Source organism: Macrosteles quadrilineatus, unplaced genomic scaffold, assembly GCF_028750875.1.
Source record: "Macrosteles quadrilineatus isolate MER2022 unplaced genomic scaffold, UCM_ALF_1.0 Scaffold_1__1_contigs__length_201487025, whole genome shotgun sequence".
Lineage (NCBI taxonomy): Eukaryota > Metazoa > Arthropoda > Insecta > Hemiptera > Cicadellidae > Macrosteles > Macrosteles quadrilineatus.
In genome coordinates this window covers 106,268,934-106,295,241 of record NW_026542594.1, presented here as the reverse complement: position 1 = coordinate 106,295,241, position 26,308 = coordinate 106,268,934, and the positions used below count along the sequence as shown (strand labels likewise).

The 26,308-nt window shown below is 36.5% G+C and overlaps 1 protein-coding gene across 3 annotated transcripts in view; it reads left to right on the top strand.

Moving 5' to 3' along the window:
* The window catches only part of LOC128982527 (AT-rich interactive domain-containing protein 5B-like), an 86,849-nt gene extending 61,007 nt beyond the window's left edge, over positions 1-25,842 (top strand). Inside the window, exons 7-10 of one of the 3 annotated variants that reach the window (XM_054401510.1) lie at positions 130-244; positions 15,763-15,954; positions 16,186-16,383; positions 23,702-25,842. In XM_054401510.1, coding sequence (XP_054257485.1) covers positions 130-244; positions 15,763-15,954; positions 16,186-16,383; positions 23,702-24,541 — 1,345 coding nt within the window. In that variant the 3' untranslated portion in view covers positions 24,542-25,842. The remainder of the gene's footprint in view (positions 1-129; positions 245-15,762; positions 15,955-16,185; positions 16,384-23,701) is intronic. The other 2 variants (XM_054401556.1, XM_054401596.1) reach the window with 2 other exon arrangements.
* The last annotated feature ends 466 nt before the right edge of the window (positions 25,843-26,308 follow it).

Sequence of the window (26,308 nt, the reverse complement as noted above, 5' to 3'; positions counted from 1 at the left end):
TGGCCGTTCTGACCACGGCCCAATTCCGTCATGGTCGTATATGAGGAGTTCTACGTTCTACTGTAATTATTTTATTCTGTTTTTTAACTTTTTTTAAATATCACATCCAATAATATTCTTTTGTTCCAGGTTATTGCTACCATATGAAAGGCATGTTGCTCCCAACCGAACGAAAAATGCTGCTTTGGCTAAGTTGAAGAAGTATGAAGAAATCAGTATTACAGAAAAATCATCATACATGAATGTAAGGCATACTACTACTCTTATTCTTCACATATGGCATTTATTATTGTTTATCTTTCGTATGTTTTTAAATTACTCTACTTACTTACCACTTTACTTCTTTGATTACAGCGTTATCAAAGAATCGTCGATACTCGATTCATTGTACTCGAAACTTCGCTTCGTTGTACTCAATACTTCGCTTCATTGTATTCTATACCGATTCTGAAAAAAGAGATTAATTATGATGCAAAACTCGACTGACATTGAAGATTGTAATGGGTTGCACATCATTAGTTTGTTTTTGGAATACTCTGAAGTCAGCTAATACAAATAAGCTCACATTTCTCACATTTGTAATTGTTTTAAAATCCAAAATAGCGTCCCTTTTCATTTCACAATGTGTTCACTGTTCAACTAACAACTAGTAGAACACTAGTTGAATGATAGAGGCTTATCACTTTGCGCCATGTTGTCAAATGTTGCCAGATTGGCCGGATGGTACAAACATTGAATATAATACACACAAAGTGTATACAGTCAATGGTACTAGTATAACTTGTGATTGGCTTGATGTTTATTTTGTGAGTAGGTAAAGAGCTTGATAACTTGTATAATATCTTATTATATCATATCATACTTATCATATCTTGATTATATTGACACAATATCATAAACACACTACGTGGGTATATTTGTAATCAATGGTTGATCCTTTAAGGTTCTAAGTGTTGTGAGAACAGTTTATTTCATAACACCTGTTAATTTCTATTAATTATTATCATATGTTTATTTGTTATTCTATGTTTGTAATAAGGTAAATAAAGTTAGTTGAGTTTGAGTTATGACATAAAACAGTGCATTCACTTAATTCTTAGTAAAATAGTACATGGTGGCAGCGGTTTAGAGCTATGCCTCAGAAGAGAAATCCAAGAAGGAAACAATCTGACTATGAAGATAATGAAAATGAAAGAAGCAGAGAAAATGAATACAGCAATTCAACTAAGAAGTCAATCATTGTATCAAACACTCATTCAGTTATTCAACCTCCAGCTAGTTTCTCCTTTGTACCAGCAGATTGGCCAAGATGGAAAACACGATTTCAAAGATATCGGTCAGCATCTGGGCTATCTGAAGAGTCTGAGAACAAACAAATCAACACTCTTATATACACATTAGGTGAGAAAGCTGATGGGATTTTTGCATCTTTTAATTTAGCAACCGAATCAACGCTAACATTTGAAGAAGTCTTAGATTTATTTGACAAACATTTTATTCCACGGAGGAACTTAATTTTTGAAAGAGCAAAGTTTTTGAAGAGACAACAAAAAATTAATGAAACAGTTGAAGAGTTTATAGTTAGTCTCCATTCCTTGGCTAGAACCTGTGACTGGGGTTCACTTAATGATGAAATGGTGTTGATGGTACTAATACTGGGTTTAAATGATGAGAAACTTAGGCTAGGATTATACTAGGACGCTGGCGTCCGAGAGGCCAGCGTCCGGGACGCTAGCGGGGCATTAAATCAAATGGGGGCGATTATACTATGGATGCTAGCGTCGGAAGCTAAAAAAAGCCACCGAAAGCTCGAAATGATTACCGTAGGTGGCATGGTAAAACGTAGGCCCGGGACCGATTTACTTTTTCATTTTGATGTCGCCAGAGGCCAAAAACACCATCCGTTCGTATAGATTTGAATATTATATATATATATATATATATATGTCTGTAAACGCGATAACTGGAGTAACTTTTGTTCTATTTTGAAAAAAAATGGTTTTAAGGTGAAGGGTGGGATAAATTTGAATGAGTTCGCGAACCAGCATGAACATACCTTGGAAACGGGGTTTATGTGCTAAAAAGGGGGGTTTGTCATTTTTGACCCATAAAACTAAAAAATTCACAATTTCTCTCTAGATAATTTTAATGAGCTTAAAAACAAATAATTTAGTACCTATATTTAAGTGTTTTTGTACTGTTATTAGTTATGGAAAAAATTTAAATACTAAAATGTTAACTATTAAATGAGTAAATACCCCCGCCGCAGCAAACCTGACGCCTGAAGCGAATTTCCATTTGGCTGAATTGATTTTCAATTGATCTATTTAAATAACATTAGGTTTAACGAGTACCTAGGTTTGCTGCTACAAGGAAACTAATAAAGTGTGTGTTTTAAGTAAAATAATTATTGCTTAGTATAAAATGAATATATTTGCCAAGTTTGATCAAAAGATATCCATAAACAAGCAAACTACAACATTTTACAATATTCTCCATAAGAATAACATGGGAATTTTAAATTTACCATTTTTTTAAGTTTTCTCCGTAACCAATAACCGTACAAAAACACTTTGTTATACTGAATTGTTTGTTTTTTTAAGCTCTTTAAGAAGGTTTAGAGAAAAATTGGGAAATTTTGTGTTTTGAGGGTCAAAAGTGAGAAAAACCAATTTTTACCCCATAAAACCCCCCATAAAACCCTGTTCCCATGGTCCGATCATGGTGGATCGCGAACTCATTCAAGTTTATCCCGCCTTACACCTTCAAACCAAATTTCATCAAAATTGGATAAAAATTACTCAAGTTATCGTGTTCACGGACACATATATCTATATAAATAAAATTAGAGTTTTGTCTGTACATTGCTTAGAATAATGAACTTTTTGGTTATTTTTACATTTCATAGGTCCGAGAAACCGAATCAAACCTTATCTCAATTTCTGTCTGTCTGTCTGTCTGTCTGTCTGTCTGTCTATCTGTCATTCTCTTGGTAACGCTAAAATACGCACTTTATTACAACTACTCCTCAATAACTATAGCACTGTCCCGCCTGAAACTTATTTTCCAAATACTATACATATATGAGATGGTTTTAGACGTATTTCATCGAATATGAGACAGTTAGATATTTAACAGTAAACCCTTGAAAATCAAGTTTTTGTCGATTTTTGACGTGGAATTTCTGGAAGCCCATGTTAACCTTATGAGAAATGAAATTATTGAATCTTAACAGCTGTTTCAATTAAACAAGTTGGTTCTGTTCTGTGATGTTCAATAGCATTAAAGTTACAAGGATTACCAACAGGGTGCAGCACTAGCACTATTATTTCTTTTACATTTATGACAACAGCTAATTTGCAACCTGGAGGCGAGTGAGCGTAGCGAACGAGCTAACCTGAAGGCAAGTGAGCGTAGCGAACGAGCTAACCTGAAGGAAAGTGAGCGCAGCGAACGAGCTCCAACATACAGGTGAGTGAGCGTAGCGAACGAACTTCAACCAGGACGTGATTGAGCCATGCAAACGAGATCAGATAGTAAAAATAAAAGTAAGCCTACCGTTATAGGATCGACCGGCAGACACAGAGGTAATTTAACCTTTTATTGATTGTCATACCGATCCGGAACAACAAAAAACAACATAAAATGAAGCTATGTATAATAGTTTGGCCAGCATATCTTAAAATATGCAAACCAACTGCTGTTCGTTATATAAGAAGGTTTCAACTGAATATTATAAGATCCCCGTGCGTAGAACGGGTACACAGCTAGTATATATATATATACATATATAAAAATTTGAACGAGTGGTGTTTTTGGCCTCTGGGGACATCAAAATGAAAAAGTAAATCGGTCCCGGGCCTAAGTCTTACCATGAGACCTACGGTAATAGCTACTTCCCTATAGGGAAATTCGCTAAAAAGAGTATATTAAAATTGCCATGTTATTCTTATAGAAAATGTTGTTAAGTGTTGGAATTTGCTTGTGTATGGATATATTTCGATTAAACTTGGCCAATTTGTTTTATACTAAGCTAATAATACAGTATTTTACTAAAAAACACACTTTATTAGCCCCCTTAAAGCATAAAACCTTGGTACTCGTTAAACCTAATGCTATTTAATGTTACAAAAAGTGACTAAACATTGAAATAAAATGGCAGTCCGAGAGGCTAGCGTCCCAACACAAATCACGTAATTTATCGGCTCGAAGTGGGACGCTAGCGTCCCGGACGCCAGCCTCTCGGACGCTAGCGTCCTAGTATAATCCTAGCCTTAGTGATCGCTTGTTGCTAGATCCCGAGATGAATTTAGACAAGGCCATTACAGTAATAAGACATGCAGATAACGTAAAGAAAGAGAAGGCAGATTTATGTGATGAGAAAAGAGTTCAAATTGAAGCAACTACGTCATCGAGTTCAAACCAAAATCAAGGATATAGGTTTCGTCTAAAGAAACAAGAATACCCAGCGCAATGTATCTGGTGTGGTTATAAACCGTCCCATCCAAGAAGCACGTGTCCAGCAAAAAGCGCAACATGTAACTTATGCAAAAAGATTGGTCACTTTTCGAAGGTCTGCAGATCTAAAGAAGCACAGGAAGTAACTGACGAAAATGAAGTAAGTGAACTTGGACCTTCAAATAATAAAATATTCATAGGTACACTTGGGGATGGGTCAAAATGTAAGCCCTGGAAACTAGAATTAGCATTTGAGGGAAAACCACAAACGTTTAAAATTAATTCAGGGGCAGATGTAACAGTAATTCCCCCTGGCATAGTTGATCCAAGTAGGATCCAGCCGACTCTAGTTGAGTTGTTTGGGGCTGGTAGAACAAAATTAGAAACTGTAGGTTGTGTTAGAGCTAATATCCAATACAGAGATGTTAAAATAAATCACATGGTATACGTAGTGAAGGGACTCATAACACCCTTGCTTGGTCGTCCAGCAATACAGGACTTGAAGATTTTAACTTTTGTTAATTCAGTTGCAGAGGTATACAGTGACTTTTTTACCGATTACCATGAAATGTTAAGTTGTCTGGGCGTCATTCCTGATCCCTACACAATAGCACTTAAGGATGGCGCAAAACCATATGCAACAACCACTCCTAGGACAGTACCTTTACCCCTAATGTGTCAAGTGAATAAAGAACTAGAAAGTATGGTACAAAATAATGTAATCACACCAGTTGAGCATGCTAATGAATGGTGCTCAGCAATGGTAGTAGTGCCTAAATCTAATGGAGATGTCCGCATATGTGTTGACTTAACAAAGTTGAATGAATCCATCCAGCGGTCTTATCATCTGATTCCCAAAATTGAAACGTCTCTCAGCTCAATCTCAGGAGCAAAATGGTTTTCAAAACTTGATGCAAACAGTGGTTTTTGGCAAGTCCCCTTAAATGTAAATTCCCAGGATCTAACTACTTTCCTTACCCCTTTTGGACGTTTTAAATTTCTCAAACTTCCAAACATTTTCAGAAATGCATGAACAAAATCTTAGACAACCAGTCAAATGTCGCAGTCCGTATGGACGATATTCTGATTTGGGGCAAAACGAAAGAAGAACATGATACAGTTGTTCGGCAAGTACTTGAAAAGCTTAAAAATGTAGGAATGACACTTAACAAAGACAAAACTGAGTTTGGGAAGTCAAGTATTAAATTCCTCGGGCATTTCCTCTCATCCGATGGAATTTCTGTTGATAAGGAAAAGGTTTCCGCCATTCTCAAAATGGACTGCCCAAAAAACGTAAAAGAACTTCAAAGGTTCAATGGGATGGTAAACTTTCTTGGTAAGTTTATTCCTGACAAAGCTAAGATTTTGGCCCCAATGAATTCACTACTTCAAGCTAACGTTCCATGGATATGGGGTCCAGAGCAGGCGAAGGCATTTGATGAAATAAAACTCATTTTGACTAACTCTCCTTGCCTAGCCATTTAGGATGTAAATCGGGAAACAATTATCTCCTGTGATGCCTCGCTTCAAGGACTAGGATCAACTCTTTCTCAAGTTCAAGATGATGGTTCTATACGACCAGTATCATTTGCATCCCGAAGCCTTCTTCCTTCTGAAAAAAACTACGCAAACATCGAGAGGGAGGCTACAGCTGTTGCTTGGGCATGTGAAAAGTTTCAAGAATTTATTATTGGCAAGAGAATAACAATACAAACAGATCACAAACCACTACTTCAAATTTTGAAATCCAAACATCTTGATGAATTGTCTCCAAGAATTCAAAGAATTCGATTGCGTCTCATGAGATATGATTTTTCAATTACTTATATTCCTGGAAAGCAGCTTCTAGTTCCTGATGCTCTTTCAAGAGCACCTCTCCCATTTTCAGGTACTGATGACCGTGAGTTAGAAGAAGAAACTCAAGCGTTTGTTCAAATGGTTTTGTCGTCCATCGATATAAACGACTGCATAGTTGCTAAAGTATTGGAGGAACAAAATAAAGACCCGACTTTACGTGAACTGAAAAAAATAATCATCCAAGGTTGGCCTTCTAAGACATCATTACGAGATGACCTAAAACCGTATAATTCAGTTAAGGATGAGCTAAGTGTTGATAATGAGATGATACTACGAGGTTCAAGACTTGTAATTCCGCCCGCTCTGCAGTCTTGGGCACTTCAAAGAGTACATGAAGGTCATTTTGGAATCACCAAGTGTCGTTTACATGCAAAAGAGTCAGTCTGGTGGCCAGGAATTTCTTCAGCCATTGAATGTATGGTGAAATCATGCCCTACTTGTATTAAACATTCAAGGAACAGTCATGAACCATTGCTTCCCACACAATTCCCTGACAGGCCATGGAAAACACTTGCGATGGATTTGTTCAAACTTGAAGGCGTTTGGATTTTGACTGTGACAGATTATTACTCCAGATATTTTGAGATAGCTGAATTAGAGTCATTAACATCACGAGAAGTAATAATGAGATGCAAAGCCTTTTTCTGTCGACACGGCATTCCAGAAGAAATTAGGACTGACTGTGGGTCTCAATTTCAAGTCCTTGAACATTCAGATTTCAAGACATTTTCCAAAGTTTATGGCTTCAAGCATATAACAAGTAGCCCAAAATTTTCCCAAAGCAATGGAGAGGCTGAAGCGGCAGTGAAAATCGCCAAAATGATTCTAAAGAAAAATGTGGAAGACCCTTATTTAGCGCTTCTAGCCTATCGAACGACACCCCTCTGGAATGGGTTCAGTCCCTCTCAGCTTCTTATGAACAGGCTATTACGGAGCACATTGCCTCAGACAGTACATTTGCTTTGTGGAAAACCAGATCTAAAGGATCTTAAAGGGAGAGAAGAAACATATCGTGAGAAGTACAAACACAACTATGATAGAAGGCACAAAGTGCAAACTCTCAATCCTCTTCATATAGGAGACCCAGTTTGGATTGTGGACCTTAGAAGACATGGCAAAATTGTGAAAATCCTTGACAGCCCTCGTTCATATATTGTTGAAACTGATAAGAGGAATGTGAGAAGAAATCGATTCCACCTCAAACTTGCCCCTTATTTAAGAGAGGAAAACAGTGAACAAAATTTGTCAGCAAATACACATCAAACAGAACCATACAACCGTCCAAAGAGAAATATACACAAACCAAGCTGGTTGAAGAACTTTCAAACTTAAAAGGGAGGATGTTGTGAGAACAGTTTATTTCATAACACCTGTTAATTTCTATTAATTATTATCATATGTTTATTTGTTATTCTATGTTTGGAAAAAGGTAAATAAAGTTAGTTGAGTTTGAGTTAAGACATAAAACAGTGCATTCACTTAATTCTTAGTAAAATAGTACACTAAGGTTCTAAGGTTTAAGGTCCTTGGTTGAACCCTCTTAAGTATCGCCCACCCCATATTGGACGGGTTTTCTGATGCGTACGAGTGTCGCCCGCCCAAAATTGGGTGAGTTTGTAGGCGCTAAGTTTTGTGCTTTATTTTTATATGCGTGATCAATGGCTTACATCCGATCCAGTTTATATACTTAACTGTTCAGCTAATTCAGGGCTTTATGGTGACTATTGGAGACGGCTGTTTAGCGATGTATTTTATCGTTATATGTTGTTTCTCTCTGACTGAACTGAAACAGCTGTCGTGAGTTTGCGAATGGCGAATTGTATTGTTATTGATCGCTGTGCGTAGTGAATTGTTCAATAATGGGTTATAATCTCCGTTCAAGTGATGTGATGAACTCCCTGACTTTTATATGATTCTTTAAGTAATTTAAGTTATATTGATGATGACTTTTATATTGACTTTGAGTTTATCACTCAAGCATTATGGAACATTCAATGAAGGCCTAGATGTACAAATGCTTATGCAAACAAAAAACTCAGTAACAATTTTAGGCTTACCTAAACTGGTGTTTATTGTTTCAATTTAATTTTAAAAAATATGTTAAAATGTATGTCTTCTTGAAGTATCTTATTTTCCTTATATGCTACGGTAATCTAATCTATATAACCTTAATAGTAATGCAGTTGTCTTATTGTATAAAGATTAAATAAAAATAACATGCTCCTTTATTAATAGAAATAGCGATGTGTTATCAAATTAATAACAGCTATGGGTATCGAGAATCAAAACCAAAGTTCTGGAATCGGAATCGAACAATTCTAGAACTAGCCCATCACTATTGAAATTTAAAGTGTTTTTGTTTTAAATTAATAATTTAATTACAGTAGACCCTCTCTAATCCAGCACTCCAGTTATCCGGCGTCTTTTGACGGGAGGTCTTCTGCGATCGCCGCAAAATTCTGATTATCTCCCACGGCCGTGTAGACATCATCATTCTCTCCCACGGTCATGAAAACGTCATCGTCGTCTTGCGCGATCGCGGCAAAATCATGAACATCTCCCGCTGTCACGGAAAAGTCATCATCGTCATGCGCGATCGCGGCAAAATCATGAACATCTCCAGCGGACGTGTAGACGTTATCATCGCCTCCCGCGGTCATGTAGACATTATCGTTGTCTTCCGCGGGCGCGGTAAAAAATTTCATCATCTCCCGCGGCAGTGTAAACATCATTGTCTACTCCCACGGTCTTGGAAACGTCATCGTCGTCTTGCGTGATCGCGGCAAAATCATGAACATCTCCCGCGGTCACGAAAACGTCATCGTCGTCACGCGCGATCGTGGCAATTTCACGAACATCTCCCGCGGACGTGTAGACGTTACCATTGCCTCCCGTGGTCGCGGAAACAACATCGTCGTCATGAACGACCGTGGCAAAATCATGATTATCTCCCGCGGCCGTGTAGACGTTAACTATCATTGTCTCCCAAGAATATGGAAACGCCATCGTGGTAATGCCCGATCACGGCAATAGCGGTTTCCGATCACGCGATCTTCGGAGACGTGTTTTAATTGCATTTTAAGTGTTTTTAATGATACACACATCCCAGTGCAACATTCCAGTAATCCGGCATTTTCACTAATCCGGCTGTATCGCGGTCCTATATCTGCCGGATTACTGAGAGTCTACTGTAATTTGATTTTTAAAGTTTGACCTTGTAACAACAAAAGACTGAATTTGCTGATACAGCCTAATACATTAAATCTATTTTATCTTTAAAAAAAATGAGATAGTTGTAATTTAATATTGAATTTATTGATACTCAAAAAAACTTTTATTGAAAGTGGTATAAACATTTTATATTAATTTTACAAACACAAAAACAAAAACAAACAAAGCAACAAAAAGAATGATCAAATCCAAGAATCCAAAATCTTTAATCCAAACCCTACAGTACTGAATCCCTTGAGTCCAAGTACAATTTTTACAAACTTTATTGTAGAATCTACTGTAAATATTGATCATCAGCTACTTTTTAAAATCAATTCCAAAAGCAGTAATTGATTTTCAAAACCGTTTACTGAGCAACATTGTGATCATCAACATTGATCGTTACCCTACAAACTAGGAATGGACGGGATTGAATTTTTAGTTCGGGACGGGACGGGATTTTTATTTCCTTCCCGATTTTCGGGTCGGGATTTTTCCTGTGCAAAAAAGGGTTTGTTTTGAGTATTGCAGTTACCAAAAGGGACAAAAAAATCAATTTTTACAGTTTGTGGCACTGATCTAAATACCCCCGCCAGCAAACCTGCCGGCTAAGCGAATTTCTATTTCTCTGAATGATTTTCAATTAAATCTAATTAATTTTTTTTTATTTATTTATTTTTAAATATTTGCACATAACATTCTTTACATGTGTTACATACAGAATAGGTGCATTGTCAGAGTAAAAATTATCAGAATATAAAAAATGAAATAGTAATCAAGATGATAATATAAATTAACAAAATTGAATGATAAAACTGTTCTAAACTAAAGGGGCATTGTGAAAATCTGCAATTAAATAAAAGGCTCTGTCAATTAAGAGTTCACCTTTTTTATCTTTAAAATTATTTTCATTTAACAATTTATAGTTTGCAGGCAGCACATTGTACAGCCTCAGCCCAGCATATAGTGGACTTTTTTCATAAAGGGTCAAATGGTGCCTTGGAAATCTAAAAATGTTTTCATTTCGAGTATTATATCTATGGTTGATTTGAATTGGTTCTGGGAGGTCGTTTTTAGCTGAATGAATGTAGTTTAGTGATTCCAAAATGTACAGTCCTGTTAGAGTGGATTTTTAAATTTCGAAAAAGGTTTTTGCATGAACTACGTGGATGAGAGCTGGTCATAATACGGATAATGCACTTTGTAGCCTGAATATTGATTTGACTCCGGTAGCATGACCCCATAAGATTATACCATACCTCAATACTGATTCTACATAAGCATGATAAACCATTTTCAGAGTTTCTTTAGGAACACAGTCCCTTAAGTGCAAAAATACAATTGACATGGATCTAAGTTTACTTTTTAATTGATTCAGATGTACATCCCATTTAAGTGATTCATCTATGTAAACACCTAGAAATTTATGAGACGTTGCCAATTTATTACCATTGTTTCTGAGGGAAAATTTTGTTGTTTGCGTTTTTTCAAGATTAAGTTTTAATCCATTGTTCAAGAACCAACCCTCCATGCCATGAACCACATTTTCAAGAGAAGATAGCATTTCAGAAGTACTATTATTTTTTATCAAGGCTGTTGTATCATCTGCAAAAAGAATTAGTTCCTGATCAATAGCTTTAGGGAGGTCATTAATGTAAATTAGAAAGAATAGAGGACCTAAGATTGAACCTTGGGGCACACCTGCCGATAGGTTTTCCCATGGCGAATAGTACTTGATCTTATACAGTGTTATTACAGTTCTTTTTTTTTCTATTGGAAAGGTAAGAACTCAATAGAGAGTGACAACTTCCCTTATACCATAATCACTCAGCTTGAGCTGAAGGACTGAGTGATCAACACAGTCAAAAGCTTTGGACAGGTCACAGAAAACACCAGCTGTAGCCTGAGACCCGTCCAAAGCCTGGGTAACCTCATTTATAAACTGTGTTAGTGCAGAACCTGTGCTTAAATTTTTCCTGAATCCAAATTGTTTGTTATAAAATAGATGATTGCTTTCAAAATAACTAACCAATCTGAAATTTATGACCTTCTCAAATATTTAAAAAAATAATATTGGTGAGATTTGGGAAAGTCACAGCGCGATCGTTGAAATGACTTCGCCTCCTGCGTTGCGGAACTATCGTGAACATCTCTCGCGATAGCGGCATCATCGCCAACAATCATATCAAATCCCGTCCCGAAAAAATCCCGAGTAAAATGTAATCCCGTCCCAAAAATCAAGAAAAATTTTTCCCAAAAATTTCCTAAAATTTCGAGACCCGTCTATCCCTAGTACAAAGTAATTCTAACCAGCAAATTAAAATTTAAACCCTATAAACACATTTATTGTATCAAAGGTAAGGTCTTACTAACAAATAAAAAAAAAATTATAACTAGAGGTGTGCCAGCCTGAGATTTTCAATCAAGCTTAGAGTGATATTGCTATAATTTTCCACGGTTATGAAGACATCTTTAAAACGTCTTCTGCGATTGCTAAATATTCCTGAACATATCTTGCGGTCACCAGAACTTCATTGTCTTCCAGCGATCATGGCAAAATCCTGAATATCTCCCCCGGTCGTGTAGACATCATCGTCGTCTTCCACGATTGCATCAAAATCTTGAACATCTCCCACAGTCATTTAGCCTTTATCATTGTTTTCTGCAATCTTGGCAAAATTCTGATCATCTCCTGTGGTTGTTGTGGAAATAATCATCTGTTGTAGCAAAAAATTGAATATATCCTGCGATCTTGTAGACATCTTCTCCCTTGATCACAGCAAAATCCCGAATATTTCCATCGGTCATGGAACCATAATTATTGTCTTCCACGATCGCAGCAAACATTTGAATATCATCTGCAGTCACTAGATCATCATCGTCTTCTGGCAATGGTGCCCAAATCCTGAATACCTCCCACAGTCGTTAAAACATTACTAATTATCGTCCTCTGCGATTGCAGAAAAATTCTTGACATCTCTGATCACAGAAACGTTATCGTCATCATCTGCAATGGCGGCAAAAGTGTGAAATCTTCTTCGCAGATCTTTCTAGTATCGGCATCTACTCTTTAGGATCAATTCTAGATATTTTCATTTTTGAACAGGTGGCCTCCGGGTAGATTGTCAAGATACAATTAAAGTGGTTTGAATACCTGTAATGTTGATAATCCAAGTGGTTCTGTAATAATTAGTTTCGGCTCACGCTGGAGCCTTCTTCAGGTTTTCAAAGGACATTGTCGCTTCTTCTGAAATTCGTCAAAGTTCATAAATATTTACAAGACATTTAAAACACACGACACGCATGACTAGGCCTAGCTTTAACGACACGACTGCCGGGAGTTTATGTCTAGACTGCTGGGCACTATGGTCAGTGTAGTCTTTTCAGTAACAGGTTGTTTGTGTGTTTCATTTTTCTCCCTCTCCCTTTCAATTATTTCTATTGTAGTGTTGTAAATAAAATTAAATGCTAAGGAAAGCTTATTGTTTAGCACGTTTTGTTTGTCTGATTTGACTGCCTTGTAAATTTTGAATTCTTCCAATGTTTTGAAAAAAAAAATTAAAAATATTATGGCCAAGAACAACATCACAGTTGCACTTAAATCTGTTAACAAACTTGGCTCAATTTTAAAGGAATGTCATCAAACTACAATAAGACTGCTGTTTACAAAATTATTGCAGCGATTGTGATAATTATTACATAGGCCAGACATCACGCTCTTTTTCAAAACAATTTAAGGAACATATCCCCAAGAAAACCACGTCCACACAACCGTTAACTTCTGCCGAGCATTTAATCACAAACAAGCATAGCTATTCCAACATCAACAATAACATGACTGTTCTACATTTAATTAAAAACAAGTTTCAGATCAACTCATTGGAAGAATTTGAGATTTATAAGGCAGTCAAATCAGACAAACAAAATGTGCTAAACGGCAAGCTTTCATTTGCATTTAATTTTATTTACAACACTATTATTATTATTATTTTGTTGTCATGAGAGCCGAAGCCCCCTGACTGCTTACCCGGTACCTATCCTACAGGACATACCCGGGCCCCATGATGTAGGCCGAAGCTTACGCATCAACCTTTAGCACATCATGGGCGGATGACTTAAGGTCATCAGGCTCGCCGGCTGCCGAAGCAGACCCTTCGGAAAGAGGGTTGCCCCTCAATCCTAACCAGGGATTCCGGCTGCTTGTTTAAGCGTCACTCCACCTGGGTTCCACTAGGTCGGAACCTAGAGGTCCATAGTAGAGCGCCCCGACGCATTTAGTGCAAGCAACACTCGGGACCTATCTCATCCCTGACAGGCAGAACCCGCCATCAATAGCCAGGAGGAAGGGGACCATCAGCACGCTGACGGGGGGAACCCCAACCTCCCATTTACACCGCTGCCCGATCGAGGCCTGACCCATTGCTGGGAACCAGAGATATCCAGAGCGATAGATCCCCAGATACCCCTGGCGGGCTCGGACCCAGCACCCGATCTACTTCGTTTGCCCGTCAGACCCAACATCACTGCCAGGCCATCAGGGTTTCCCAAAAGGAGGCAGGTATAGAAGTGGGACCCACCCGGATGAACCTATCCACCAGAGGTGGCGACACCCTTGACTCAATTGAGGTTCCGGGAAGAACCCCCCACACTCAAGATAACCATACCGTCCGTGCTCAGAGACAGGGATAGGTTTGCATAAGTACCTACAAACCGTTGCCCTCACACTGCGGAAAGTTACGTTGCCCTTGAGTGTCCCCGTGAGCTGCGGGTACTTGCCCGTTTTCACCTCCAGGAAAGGTTACTTCCAAAGTCGAGGATTTGCCCACTGAATGCTGGTCGCACACCACAAGCAGGCCGAAGCCCAAAGTACCACAGACACAGGTAGGTTAGAGATTATGATGTACTTCCATCTCTCCTAGAGCTAAACACCCCTCCATCCTGGATAAAGGAATGTCACTGGGACCCGATGCCCAGTCGACCATGTCTGTGGCCAACTTGAAATGCCGATACCAACACGGAGCATTTACCTCCCCTCTGGGGGCTAGGTATTTCACCTCCCAGGACGAGGCTACTTCCAAAGTCGAGGATATGCCTCACAAAATGTCAGTCGAACACAACAGGTAGGACTCAGTCACAACCACAGTTACAGGTAGTTGAGGAGAGGCGGAATTAACGGCGTCACTGAGAGCTAAACACCCCCCCCACCCTGAATGGAGGGAATGTCACTGGAGGCTCCCCCTAAGGGGCTGGCGCTTACCAGTCGTCCATAACTGTGGTCTACCTGAAGTGCCGGGTCTGACACCGGGCAGTTACCTCCCCTCTGGGAGAGCTAGGGTCCGCGTGGTCGCCCAGGCCACGAACCCACGCAAGCGTGAGCCCCCTGCGGTACAACACTATAGTAGAAATAATGGAAAGGGAGAGGGAGAAGAATGAAACCCACAAACAGCCTTTTACTGATACGACACACCGACCATAGTGCCCGGCAGTCTAGACATAAACTAGACGTTAAAGCTAGGCCTAGTCATGTGTGTTGTGTGTTTTAAATGTTTTCTATGTTTTGTAAATATTTATGAACTTTGACTACCTTCAGAAGAAGCGACAATGTCCTTGGGAAAACCTGAAGAAGGCTCCATTGTGAGCTGAAACTAGTTGTTACACTACCACTTGGATTATCAAACATTACAGGTATTTAAACCACTTAAATTGATTCTAGATACTGATACTAAATGTCCAAGAATCATTGGCTTAGAGAATCAACATGTATTTTGTTAAAATTCTTCAACTTAACTACTTACAAAATTGATGATGAATCATGAACAAGTTAGGACATGAAAAGATCAAATTTCAGCATTTGTTTTGTTAAAACCCCCAATGTGGATAGGATTAAGCCAAGGGTCTAAAATGCATTCACAATTCTAGTGAAGTTCTAATAACAATAGCATGAATCATGTAGCGATGTAGCTTACAATGCCAGTGAACTGTCTTGGCTAGTCTCAACATAGCCTAGATGCATTGTTTTAAAGTCTTAACACCATTTTTTGAAGTGGTAAACATATTGAACCTATTTTATCTAAATTCACTTATTTGTGCTTAGTTTAGTATTAACCAAAAAATTTGGTATGAATGTTTATTTATATGTATAATTCAGCTTTTTTTGTACTCAGTAACTTTTTACAATAATTCATCTTATTCCATATTAGTCTGCCATTTTTGTTTTATTTGAATTTTTATTTTCAGGCTGTAGAAGTTGAAAAGGGCATTTTTACCTATTCTGAATCAGTTATTGATTTACCTCGTGAAAAAGAAAATATTCCCCATTCCCAGTCAAGATCCTTTTCTGGTGTAATCGACTTAACAGATTCACCAGTTAAACAGAAGAACGTTGAAATTATTGACCTAGTTTCTGATGATTCCCACTCGCCTTTAAAGGTATGAATATATGACTTAACCTGGATGGTTACTGATTTTCAAACTGCTTATTGGGGCTGATTACCAAGTTCAGTCATCATAATTTTAGTGGATGCACAAATTTTTGTGTAGCAAAAAATGTTGACGTAATAAAACCGATTTACCTAGTTTTGTATACAATAATATTTACGATAGTTCATGTTAAGGCAGAATATTTCGCCATTTTTGTTTTATTTAAATTTTGATTTTCAGGCTGTTGAAGTTGGAAATGCTCGCTTTACCTATTCCGAATCAATTGTTGACTCACCCCGTGAAAAAGAAAATATTCCCCATTCCCCGTCAAATTTCTTTTCTGGTATAATTGACTTAACAGATTCGCCTGTTGAACAAAAGAACATTGACATTCACATTATTGACCTAGTTTCTGATGATTCCCACTCACCTTTAAAGGTATGGATATCTTTGATGACCAGTAATATATAAATGAATGCAAAGTATCAATCAGTATCAACAAATTGTTGTTTGTTTTATATTTGTAAATGTTGTGATAATATTTGTGAGAACCTGGAAGGTTACTGGTTTTTAAACTGTTTATTGGGGTTTAATTTTAGCATGGACTATACACAAGATGTCTTTGTAAAGTCAATGGTGTTAGTAATGACTAATCTGGGTTTTTAGTGTTTCATTTTCTGAAAGTAGTAAATTTACAGTACACCATTTATATGAGTATATATACAAACAATTCATAAAGTAGGTATAAGAACCATATGCATTGTTTACTTAACCGTAAGACATTTAATTTGTCGACACTATTATTGGATATTTCAATGTTGCTTTAGATTAGCCAACAACAGCCACCCATCTTTAGAAGGCCTGCATGATTAAAGATTAAATTATCACTATTTCGGTTTCTCAAATTAACTTTCTTCTAAATTTTAAATTTTCTCTTTCATTTTTAAATATTCCAATTTATTCTTTTATTATGGGATTTTTACTTTCCCACCATAGTAGCCTATATGGAGAAAGTATTGTTTTCGTCAAAATTTTTGAGTTTGAGTTTTGAGTGGATATATCCGTTTTGGGTCCCCCTGAACCCAAAAAAGTGGTTTTCGAAGTGATGTCTGTGTCTGTGTGTCTGGATGTGTACAGAGCTAGGGACTACACCTGTGGTCCGATTACGATGAATTTTGGTATGTAGGTTCTAATCCATAGTATCTCCAGGAAATAATTTAAAAAAAGAAATAATTTTCTATATTGAAGCACCGTTGTATTCCTTACGGTCGCGGAGAAAATTCAAAAAAAGTGTAATTTTAAATTCCCATGTTATTCTTATGGAGAAAATGAAAACTGATGTAGTTTACTTATAGGTATATGTTGATAAAATTTGGCAAATTTATTTATTTCATCCTATACTATTGACGTATTGTCAAAAAACACGTTTTACCTTCCCCGTAGCAGTAAACCTAAGCATTCATTAAATCTAATGTTATTTAAATAGTTAATAAATATGTATTATTTATGGAAATATTTTAGTAAAAATGTAATCAGACAAGTTGAAATTCACTTAGTCTGCAGGTTTGCTGCGGCGGGGGTAAAAACACCATCCGTTCAAATTCATATATATTTATACAGGGTGAGTTTTAAATGAGTGCCACCCCCCCCTACTTTTTTCTACATTTCCTAAGATATTAACTCCGGACCACGTCAGATCATTGTAGAGTAGTAAGTACTTCATTTTGACTGGGTATACATTTTTGGCCGCCATCTTGGATCCGCCATATTGGATACAAGGTTTTTTTTAATGCAAAGGTAGGGTTGTGACCCATAATTTCAAACTAGAATTTTACGCTGATTACAATGCCGCAAATAGTTAAAAAAAAATCTTGATCCGTTCTAAAGTTATGAGGACTTTTTATAACGTTATTTTTAGCCCATTTTAACATTGTGCATTTACAAACTAAGACCATAATCTCAAAATAGTGCTAGTTAAAGATAAGTATACACCACATTCATCGTCGACCTATTTTCACTTTGTTATGATGGATGTATTTTTTTCGGCCGCCATCTTGGATCCGCCATTTTGAAATGTGACAAATGAATTTTTATATGAAGGTGGTGTTGTGACCCTTCATTTCGAACTACTTTTTTATGCTAAACTCAATGCCGCAATCTGTTTTTTCATTTTAATATTTGGTTTTTGAAATACAGTAGTGTCCCGCAAACTCGGCACTCGGTAACCCGGCAGTCTGGATAACTAGGCCATCACCTGGCTCAGAAAATTAGTGATTTTTTTAGTCAGAGTTAAACATGGACTCAAGTCAAAAAATTCGCAGCTTGTACAAATGATTTGTTGTACTATATCTGATGACTTAATACTAACTTGTAATATAAATATAAATAAAAGGTGTACCAGTTAATAAGCTTGAAAATTGTATTGTTGGAATACACATTTATACCAATGTTAAACTTTCTATCTTGAAAAACGCCCGAGATATAAAATAATTTATAAAAATCACAAACAGACCGACAGACAGAAATCTAGGCACTTTAGGGTGTTATAGGGCATACTTATAGGGTGTTTTATGTTTGTCTTAGCCCAGCAGCATGTCCACAAAATATGCCCTGACAATTTGGAAACACCCTGTATATTGATAAAATTTGGAAAATTTATTTATTTCATCCTATATACTATTAAAGTATGGTCCAAAAACACTTCCCCCCCCCCCCGTAGCAGCAAACCTAAGCACTTGTTAAATCTAATGTTGTTTAAATTGTGAATAAATATGTCTTATTTATGGAAATATTGTAGTAAAAATTTAACCAGACAAGTTGAAATTCGCTTAGTCTGCAGGTTTGCTGCGTCAGGGGTATTTAATAGTTGTAATCATGGACAATGAGCTCTTTATAACGGAGGTAACAAATGTCAAAGATGAACTTGCTGTTTTCTTCTCTCATTGGGACTCAGCCGGTTTGTATTTGTTGCTAAAAAACTTGGGTACCGTTCTAAAAAACCTGAAAGAAAAACATGTTTCTAAACTATTATTTTTATTTTTGAAGGTTTAGAGTTCAGCTAGTTACTAGGATTGATTGACGAGAAGGGAAGTGTCACCAACTTTGGTCCCCTTATGTACTTATCTAGTCACTGATTCCATTCCAGTTATAATATGTACGTACAGTATAATACAATGAGTTTCTGTTTTCATTAAATCATCACATTAAAGTTTGGTGGGCTTTTAGAGTTGATAATCTACTGTTAGTCTAATCCCCATCTTCTGATTTGGGAACCGTTCATTGGTTAAGATTTTATTTTATTGCCTTACCTAAGAAAGAATCAAAGTCTGAAATGTTTTTTGTTGCATTGGTTTTTTTCGATGTACTTTCCGTCTTGCTTGTGTGTATTCATCCAACTGACTACTCAAGCCAACAGTTGACTAAATATGTTAATTTAATAAATACAGAAAACACTTTAAATCCATAAATTATGACTATAATAAGATTAAGGACTTATCTCTATTCTATGGTGACCACAGAAGGTAATTGTTTACTATCATTATACCTTCAGAAGTCTTATACTACTAGAACAAAATATCAATATAATGTTCAGATAAGCTATCCGAACTCTCTCTGTTACCCGAATCATAAAATGCTTTTTCTTATTTTGTAGTTGCCATTTGTTGGCAGGCTTTGTAGTACTCAACTAAGCAAATAAAACAAAACATAACCATGTCAGAAAAAAAACCTTATAAACATGCCCACTCTATTGGTGTAACAATCAGCTGTTGAACCAGCTGTTGTTTACCAATCGTTTAGTTTTGCCCCATTCTATTTCAATAACCCTGGTATTTAATATTATCAAGTTCTCCTATGATTAAAAGTTGTATTAATAATTATATTACTATAAATGAGCAATCAGTTTGGGAAATTTTTATAGTAACATTCATTCTGAGTTTCTGCAGGTTGGTTGATGGGTTGTAGCCTGCCTTGGGTTTGTTCTGTCCACTAAGAGAAAGCTGGCTTCTACTACAGGCATATTGTGATAATAGTATCATTCATTACAGCGGCTGAAATAGTGTTAATGTGCCCTATGCAGCTAGTCTAGTAGTTTCAATGTGTCCTAAGCTGCTAGTCTAATAGTGTGAATTGTTCTATTCTGCCAGTCCAATAGTGTCAAATGTGTCATATATGCTACTAGTCTAATAGTGTAAATTGTCCTATTCTGCCAGTCTAATAGTGTGAATGTGTCCTATTCTGCCGGTCTAAGAGTGCGAATGTGTCATATTCTGCTAGTCTAATAGTGGAAATTGTCCTATTCTGCCAGTCTAATAGTGTGAATGTGTCATATTCTGCCAGTCTCAAAGTGTAAATTGTCCTATTCTGCCAGTCTAATAGTGTGAATGTTTCATATTCTGCTAGTCTAATAGTGTAAATTGTTCTATGCTGCCAGTCTAATAGTGTGAATGTGTCCTGTTCTGCCGGTCAAATAGTGTGAATTTGACCTATTAATTACCTATTATTAATTGACCTATTAATCTGCTAGTCTAATAGTGTAAAAATGTGTTCTATTCTGCTAGTCTAATAGTGTGAATTTGTCCTATTCTGCTAGTCAAATAGTATGAATGTGTTCTATTCTGCCAGTATAATCGTGTGATTGTTTCTCATGCTGCTGCTAGTCTAGTAGAGTAAAATTTGTTCTATTCTGCCAGTCTAATAGTGTGAATGTGTCCTCCTATGCTGCTAGTCTAATAGTATAATTTGTTCTATTCTGCTAGTCTAATAGTGTGAATGTGTTCTATTCTGCCAGTCTAGCAAAGTAGGGTTTGTGGAAAGAGTGCTGTTGACCTTGGACTCTACATGTGTATCACTTTAGATAATAACCAAAAATCTGTAATTTATGTGTTGCCTATTTGCTTTACTTGTTGTGTGGTAATCATTATTTATTGGTTCATGGTACTTTATGACTGAAAAGGTGTGTTTTATTTTTTGTCACCTGTACTGCCAAACGTAAATATTTATAATTGTAACATTATATTTTGAAATATATCAATTTATATACAGTTTTAAAAAAATGTTGTTAATTATGTTTTGAATTAGCCTACTCTAAGCGCTTGCATTATTTAAAACCAGTTTTATGTAGACAGTATCTCTTCTGTTACGGTGCCATCTTAGATTCTTTTGAGCAAACAGTAATTGTTCTTAAAATTCTTCTTGATCAGCATTGTACGTGTTACAAATTTACGGAAAGTAAATAAAAGAGACTCTTATAACACTTAAGACATATATTTACGCTTATACTGTTACTCACAAGACGGTAAATATACAAAATACCCCCGCCGCAGCAAACCTGCAGACTAAGCGAATTTCCATTTGCCTGATTGGATTTACACGAAAATGTCTCCTTAAAAATATCACATTTATTCCCTATTTAAATAGAATCAGTTTAACACATACTTAGGTTTGCTGCAACAGGGAGGGTAAAAGTGTTTTTTTATGTAAAATGTTAATAGTTAGTAAGAAATAAAAACATTTTCCAAATTTGGGCAAAATATGTTAATAAACAAGCAAACTACAACAGTTTACTTATTCTCCATAAGAATAACACGGGAATTTTAAATTTACAATTTTTTGGAATTTTCTCCGTAACCATTAGGCGCATTATAACGCTTCAATATACTAAATTATTTGTTTTTTTAAGCTCTACAAAATAGTTTGGAAAGAAATTGCAAAATTTTATGTTTTTTGGGTCAAAAATTGGAAAAACCCATTTTTACCCCATAAAAGCCCCCATAAACCCCCGTTCCCATGGTCCGATCATGCTGGTTCGCGAACTCGTTCGAATAAACGTAGGTTTACACGTTTGTACCAAATTTAATCAAAATCGGATCATTTTAGCGAATTTCCCATATAGGGAATAAGCTATTACCGTAGTACTCATGGTAAGACCTGGACGCGGGACCGATTTTTTTGTTTGTTTTGAGGTCCCTAGAGGCCAAAAACACCATCCGTTCAAATTCATATATATATATATATATTTATATATATATATATATGTATTTATATATTTATATATATATATATATATATGTCCGTCAGCACGATAACTCGAGCAAAAATGATCCGATTTTGATGAAATTTGGTACAAACGTGTAAACGTACGTTTATTCGAACGAGTTCGTGATCCAACATGATCGGACCATGGGAACGGGGGTTTACGGGGGGTTTTATGGGGTAGAAATAGGTTTTTCCCATTTTTGACAAAAAAACATAAAATTTAGCAATTTCTTTCCAAACCATTTTGTAGAGCTTAAAAAAACAAATAAATTAGTATATTGAAGCGTTATTATGCGCCTAATGGTTATGGAGAAAATTCCAAAAAATTGTAAATTTAAAATTCCCATGTTATTCTTATGGAGAATAAGTAAACTGTTGTAGTTTGCTTGTTTGTGAACATTTTTGATCAAATTTGGAAAATGTTTTGATTTCTTACTAACTATTCACATTTACAAAAAAAAACAGTTTTACCCTCCCTGATGCAGCAAACCTAAGTACTTGTTAAACTAATTCTATTTAAATCAAGAATAAATGTTATATTTTTAAGTAGACGTTTCAGTGTAAATCCAATCAGTCAAATGGAAATTCGCTTAGTTTGCAGGTTTGCTGCGGCGGGGTTATTTGCTCAAGTTATCGCGCTAACGGACACATATATATATAAATATATATATATATAATATGAATTTGAACGGATGGTGTTTTTGGCCTCTAGGGACCTAAAAACAAAAAAAATAAATCGGTCCCGGGTCCAGGTCTTACCATGAGTACTACGGTAATAGCTTATTCCCTATATGGGAAATTCGCTAAAAGATGGTAAGTGGTGATCGATTTCGATTGGACACTCCAATCATCATCAGACCCAATAGGTGAATGACAAGAATCTTTAATGAACTTCCTTAACCGCTTCAAAAACCATACATCTGCGTGGAGGATCAACAAACCGGAAAGATCAAATGTCGCACAACACCTGTTACAAAATGGCCACTCAATAGGAAATATGTAATAAATGCTTGGGAAGAATTGTATATTTATAAGGAAAAATGTAAAAATAGAAATAAGTTGATTAATGAACAAGTAAGTTTCGATTCCAGTTGTACTTATAAAAATGTATTTTCCGGTGCATTACGGTAGCCAATAGGGTATAAGTAGGGGCGCCATTCAAGATTTTTGTCATTCGCCTATTGGGTCTGATGATGATTAAGTGTTATAAGATGTCTCTTTTATTTACTTTCCGTTTTCTTAAAATTCATATAACCATGGATTGGACCTACACATCAGAATCATATCATTAAATAAAGGGCCTAAAGACTTTGAATGGATGATAATGGCTGAGAATTAATGAAATTTTGTCAGATTACTATGAAGAATAATAGCATAGCAGCTACTAACACAGCTGATACAGTTTCCTTCTAAATGCCATTGTACTGTAACCATGATATTTATTTCTAGATATGTCCTAAAAATAACCATAATCATCTTGAAGTAAAATAGAAATACAAGGTTTATATTTTCAAACAGGTGGATTTTGATTTTGAACGCTTAATGTGTTTCATTTTGGAAAAGTTCCATACATTAAATTACTCCCAGAATCCAAATCATCAGTAATACAAATTTTGTTACACCAAACTTATGTACACAATTTGACATACTACATTTGAATGTCGCAGAAATTAATGTCCAATGATAAACTGTACTAATAATTGTTGACTTCTGTTGACAGACAAAGCCTCCTACTGCTACCAAGAAGCAGAAGTTGGAGATATTGAGGGAAGGCGGTTTGGAGGTGACTCCAGTAGGAACAGTGTGTGAGAGCAAACCGCGACCTTCCGTGATCCAACACGTGGAACGGCCTCGCGAGGGTAGCAAGGAGAAGGTGTCCATCACTATTACTCCAGACGTGGCTCTGCTGTTGCCCAAGAACCGACACGCGTGGTCCCTGGGCAACCACAATGTCTACGGCAACCCCAAGGACGTGGTGCAGTCCAGCCCTCGACCCAACGGTGGGGAGGTCCTGGACCTCAGAACAAGGAATCCCTACACACCGGTGGGGTCCAATCTCGAAATCACCCTAGTTCCTCCTTCATCTAGTGAGAATCACATCCGTAGTAAGAAACCGCAACTTACAGTTCCTATTGTGCCGCGACCGAACCATTCACAAAAACTGTATCAACCTCCTCGTACTCACCCTCCTCAACGAGCTATACCTCCCCTAAAGCCCATGCACAGTCTGATGGCTTCCCGTATACCCAACAACCCTGGTATCTCTATCAACGCCAACCAGCAGAGAAGAAAAAACAAGATAACTCCTTCTCCGCAGACACCTCATAACTATCCAGCATTCAAGACGAGTCCTTACCCGATGGTGGATCCTGTTTACTTGTCTGCCTTCTACAGCAGTCTGTTCTCCCCGTTCTCCCCCACCACTACTCCTCAACAGCTGCAGATGTACAAAGATCTCCTCCACAGACAGAACATCCCCGACAGCTTCCCCCGCTTGCTTCAGGATGGTTCCACATCCATATCTCTAGTTGATCAGAGCCCTTCCCCTTCGTCCAAGTGACCTGCCTTCAACGTCACACTCTAGTGTGCCATAAGCAGTATTCAACCCATCGTTCAGCATTTTGTGATAGTAGAATATTCTGCCGATGTAGTTTTCTCGATAGATTGTATAGTACAATATAAATTTACAATTTAATTTTAGAAGACCTAGATGTGCAAGAGGTCGTGTAGTAGCTTTTTTATTATTTTTTTTTACATATATAACTACTAGTAGTGAGCCAAACCTTTAGATTGTATTATTTACAATAAGTTAAATGCTGCACATTGTAGTGTTGTGATGTTCTAAATTTTTACAATCCATGGCATAAAAGATAGTAAACAAAAAGTATGATGTATTTTTAAAACCACCCTTGATATTTGATAAAGTTAAGAATCACAGTTGCCTTTTTTGATACTGGTAACAGTTATTTAAAATCATTTGTAATGTTAATCTTTAAGTGTTGTCTTTCTTTATTAATTGTAAATGTTGTGCAAGTTATTTATTATTCCATCTAATTTCAAAATTAGTTGTTATTCACTAATAAAACCTTTGATTTTCCCTGTGGCATTGTTTTAAAGTAGTAATGTTTAAATAATATTCAAACAATTTTCTTAAAACTTCCAAACCATGCATTTTTAAATAACTAATGAAACTATAATTTATTAATTTACCTAACATTTCAGTTTTTATGCCATGTATATAGATACTCAAATAGCACTTAGGCATGTGAAAATGTGTTATGAGTATTTATGACATATAGAAAAAAAATATGAGTTTAAAACAAGACAGGAAAGTTTTTGGTCAATGAGCGTTTTTTTATATTCATAAACAGCTTCTGGAATTCTGAAATTTTCAACGTTAAGTTTCTGGATACCTGAAAGTTCCAATACCTGAATAGAATGTATCATATTGTTTTCCAGGCATAAGCTGCTCTCGCATGTTTGTAGACCAATTTTAGTGGTAACTTAATGGCGTTAAAGGTTTATTCAAGATTTATCGCTTTTGTTTTAAGTGCCTTTCAAAGTTCAAATATTCAAGTATTACAAAAGCCCAGTCTTATCAGCAAACTAGCTGTTTAATATGTTTTCTAAATAATTTGTGAAGAAACAACAGGAAACCGTTCAGACTTTTTTAGAAAATTGTGTTTGTAAATAAAATAAGACCATGATAATCTTGTACATATTGCCAAACGTGTAAAGAGTATATTTTGATGGTATAAAACACTACTCAATTCAATGCAGTTATGTGTGCAGTGTTCACATTAGTTTTAAATTTTATGTATATCTTTTACTTTTATAAATAAACACAGTTTTCTATTGTAACTTCCAATTACTATTTGCTATCCTCAAATCCCATTAATTGATACACTATCTCAAATGACTATTTATATAGGATAAAGACACTTGTACTTTCATCATTGGCTTTTGGTTACTGAAGTAGACATGCTATCTATGTGGACCAGCTGCATCCTATTTAATTTTTTTAGGACCATAGTTGAATGAGCCACTCACAACTGTACCACATTCGTTTAACAATAATTATAATATTTTCTGCCTTATTTTTGTCACTAAAAAAGCTGGTGACAACTTAAGCATGACGATAGAGTATCTAGATCTATCAAAAAGATCCAGGTAGTGGTCTGAAGGGGAAACTCCAAAAAGCACTGCTCCAAAACTCATTTTCGGACCAGTGCCTTTCGGAGTAACGCCTGGGCTCAAACATTGTTCGAGGGAGGAGCAAGGACCGAAGGTGGAGGTCCGTTGTAGTGAAAGGAGGGATGTGTCAGTG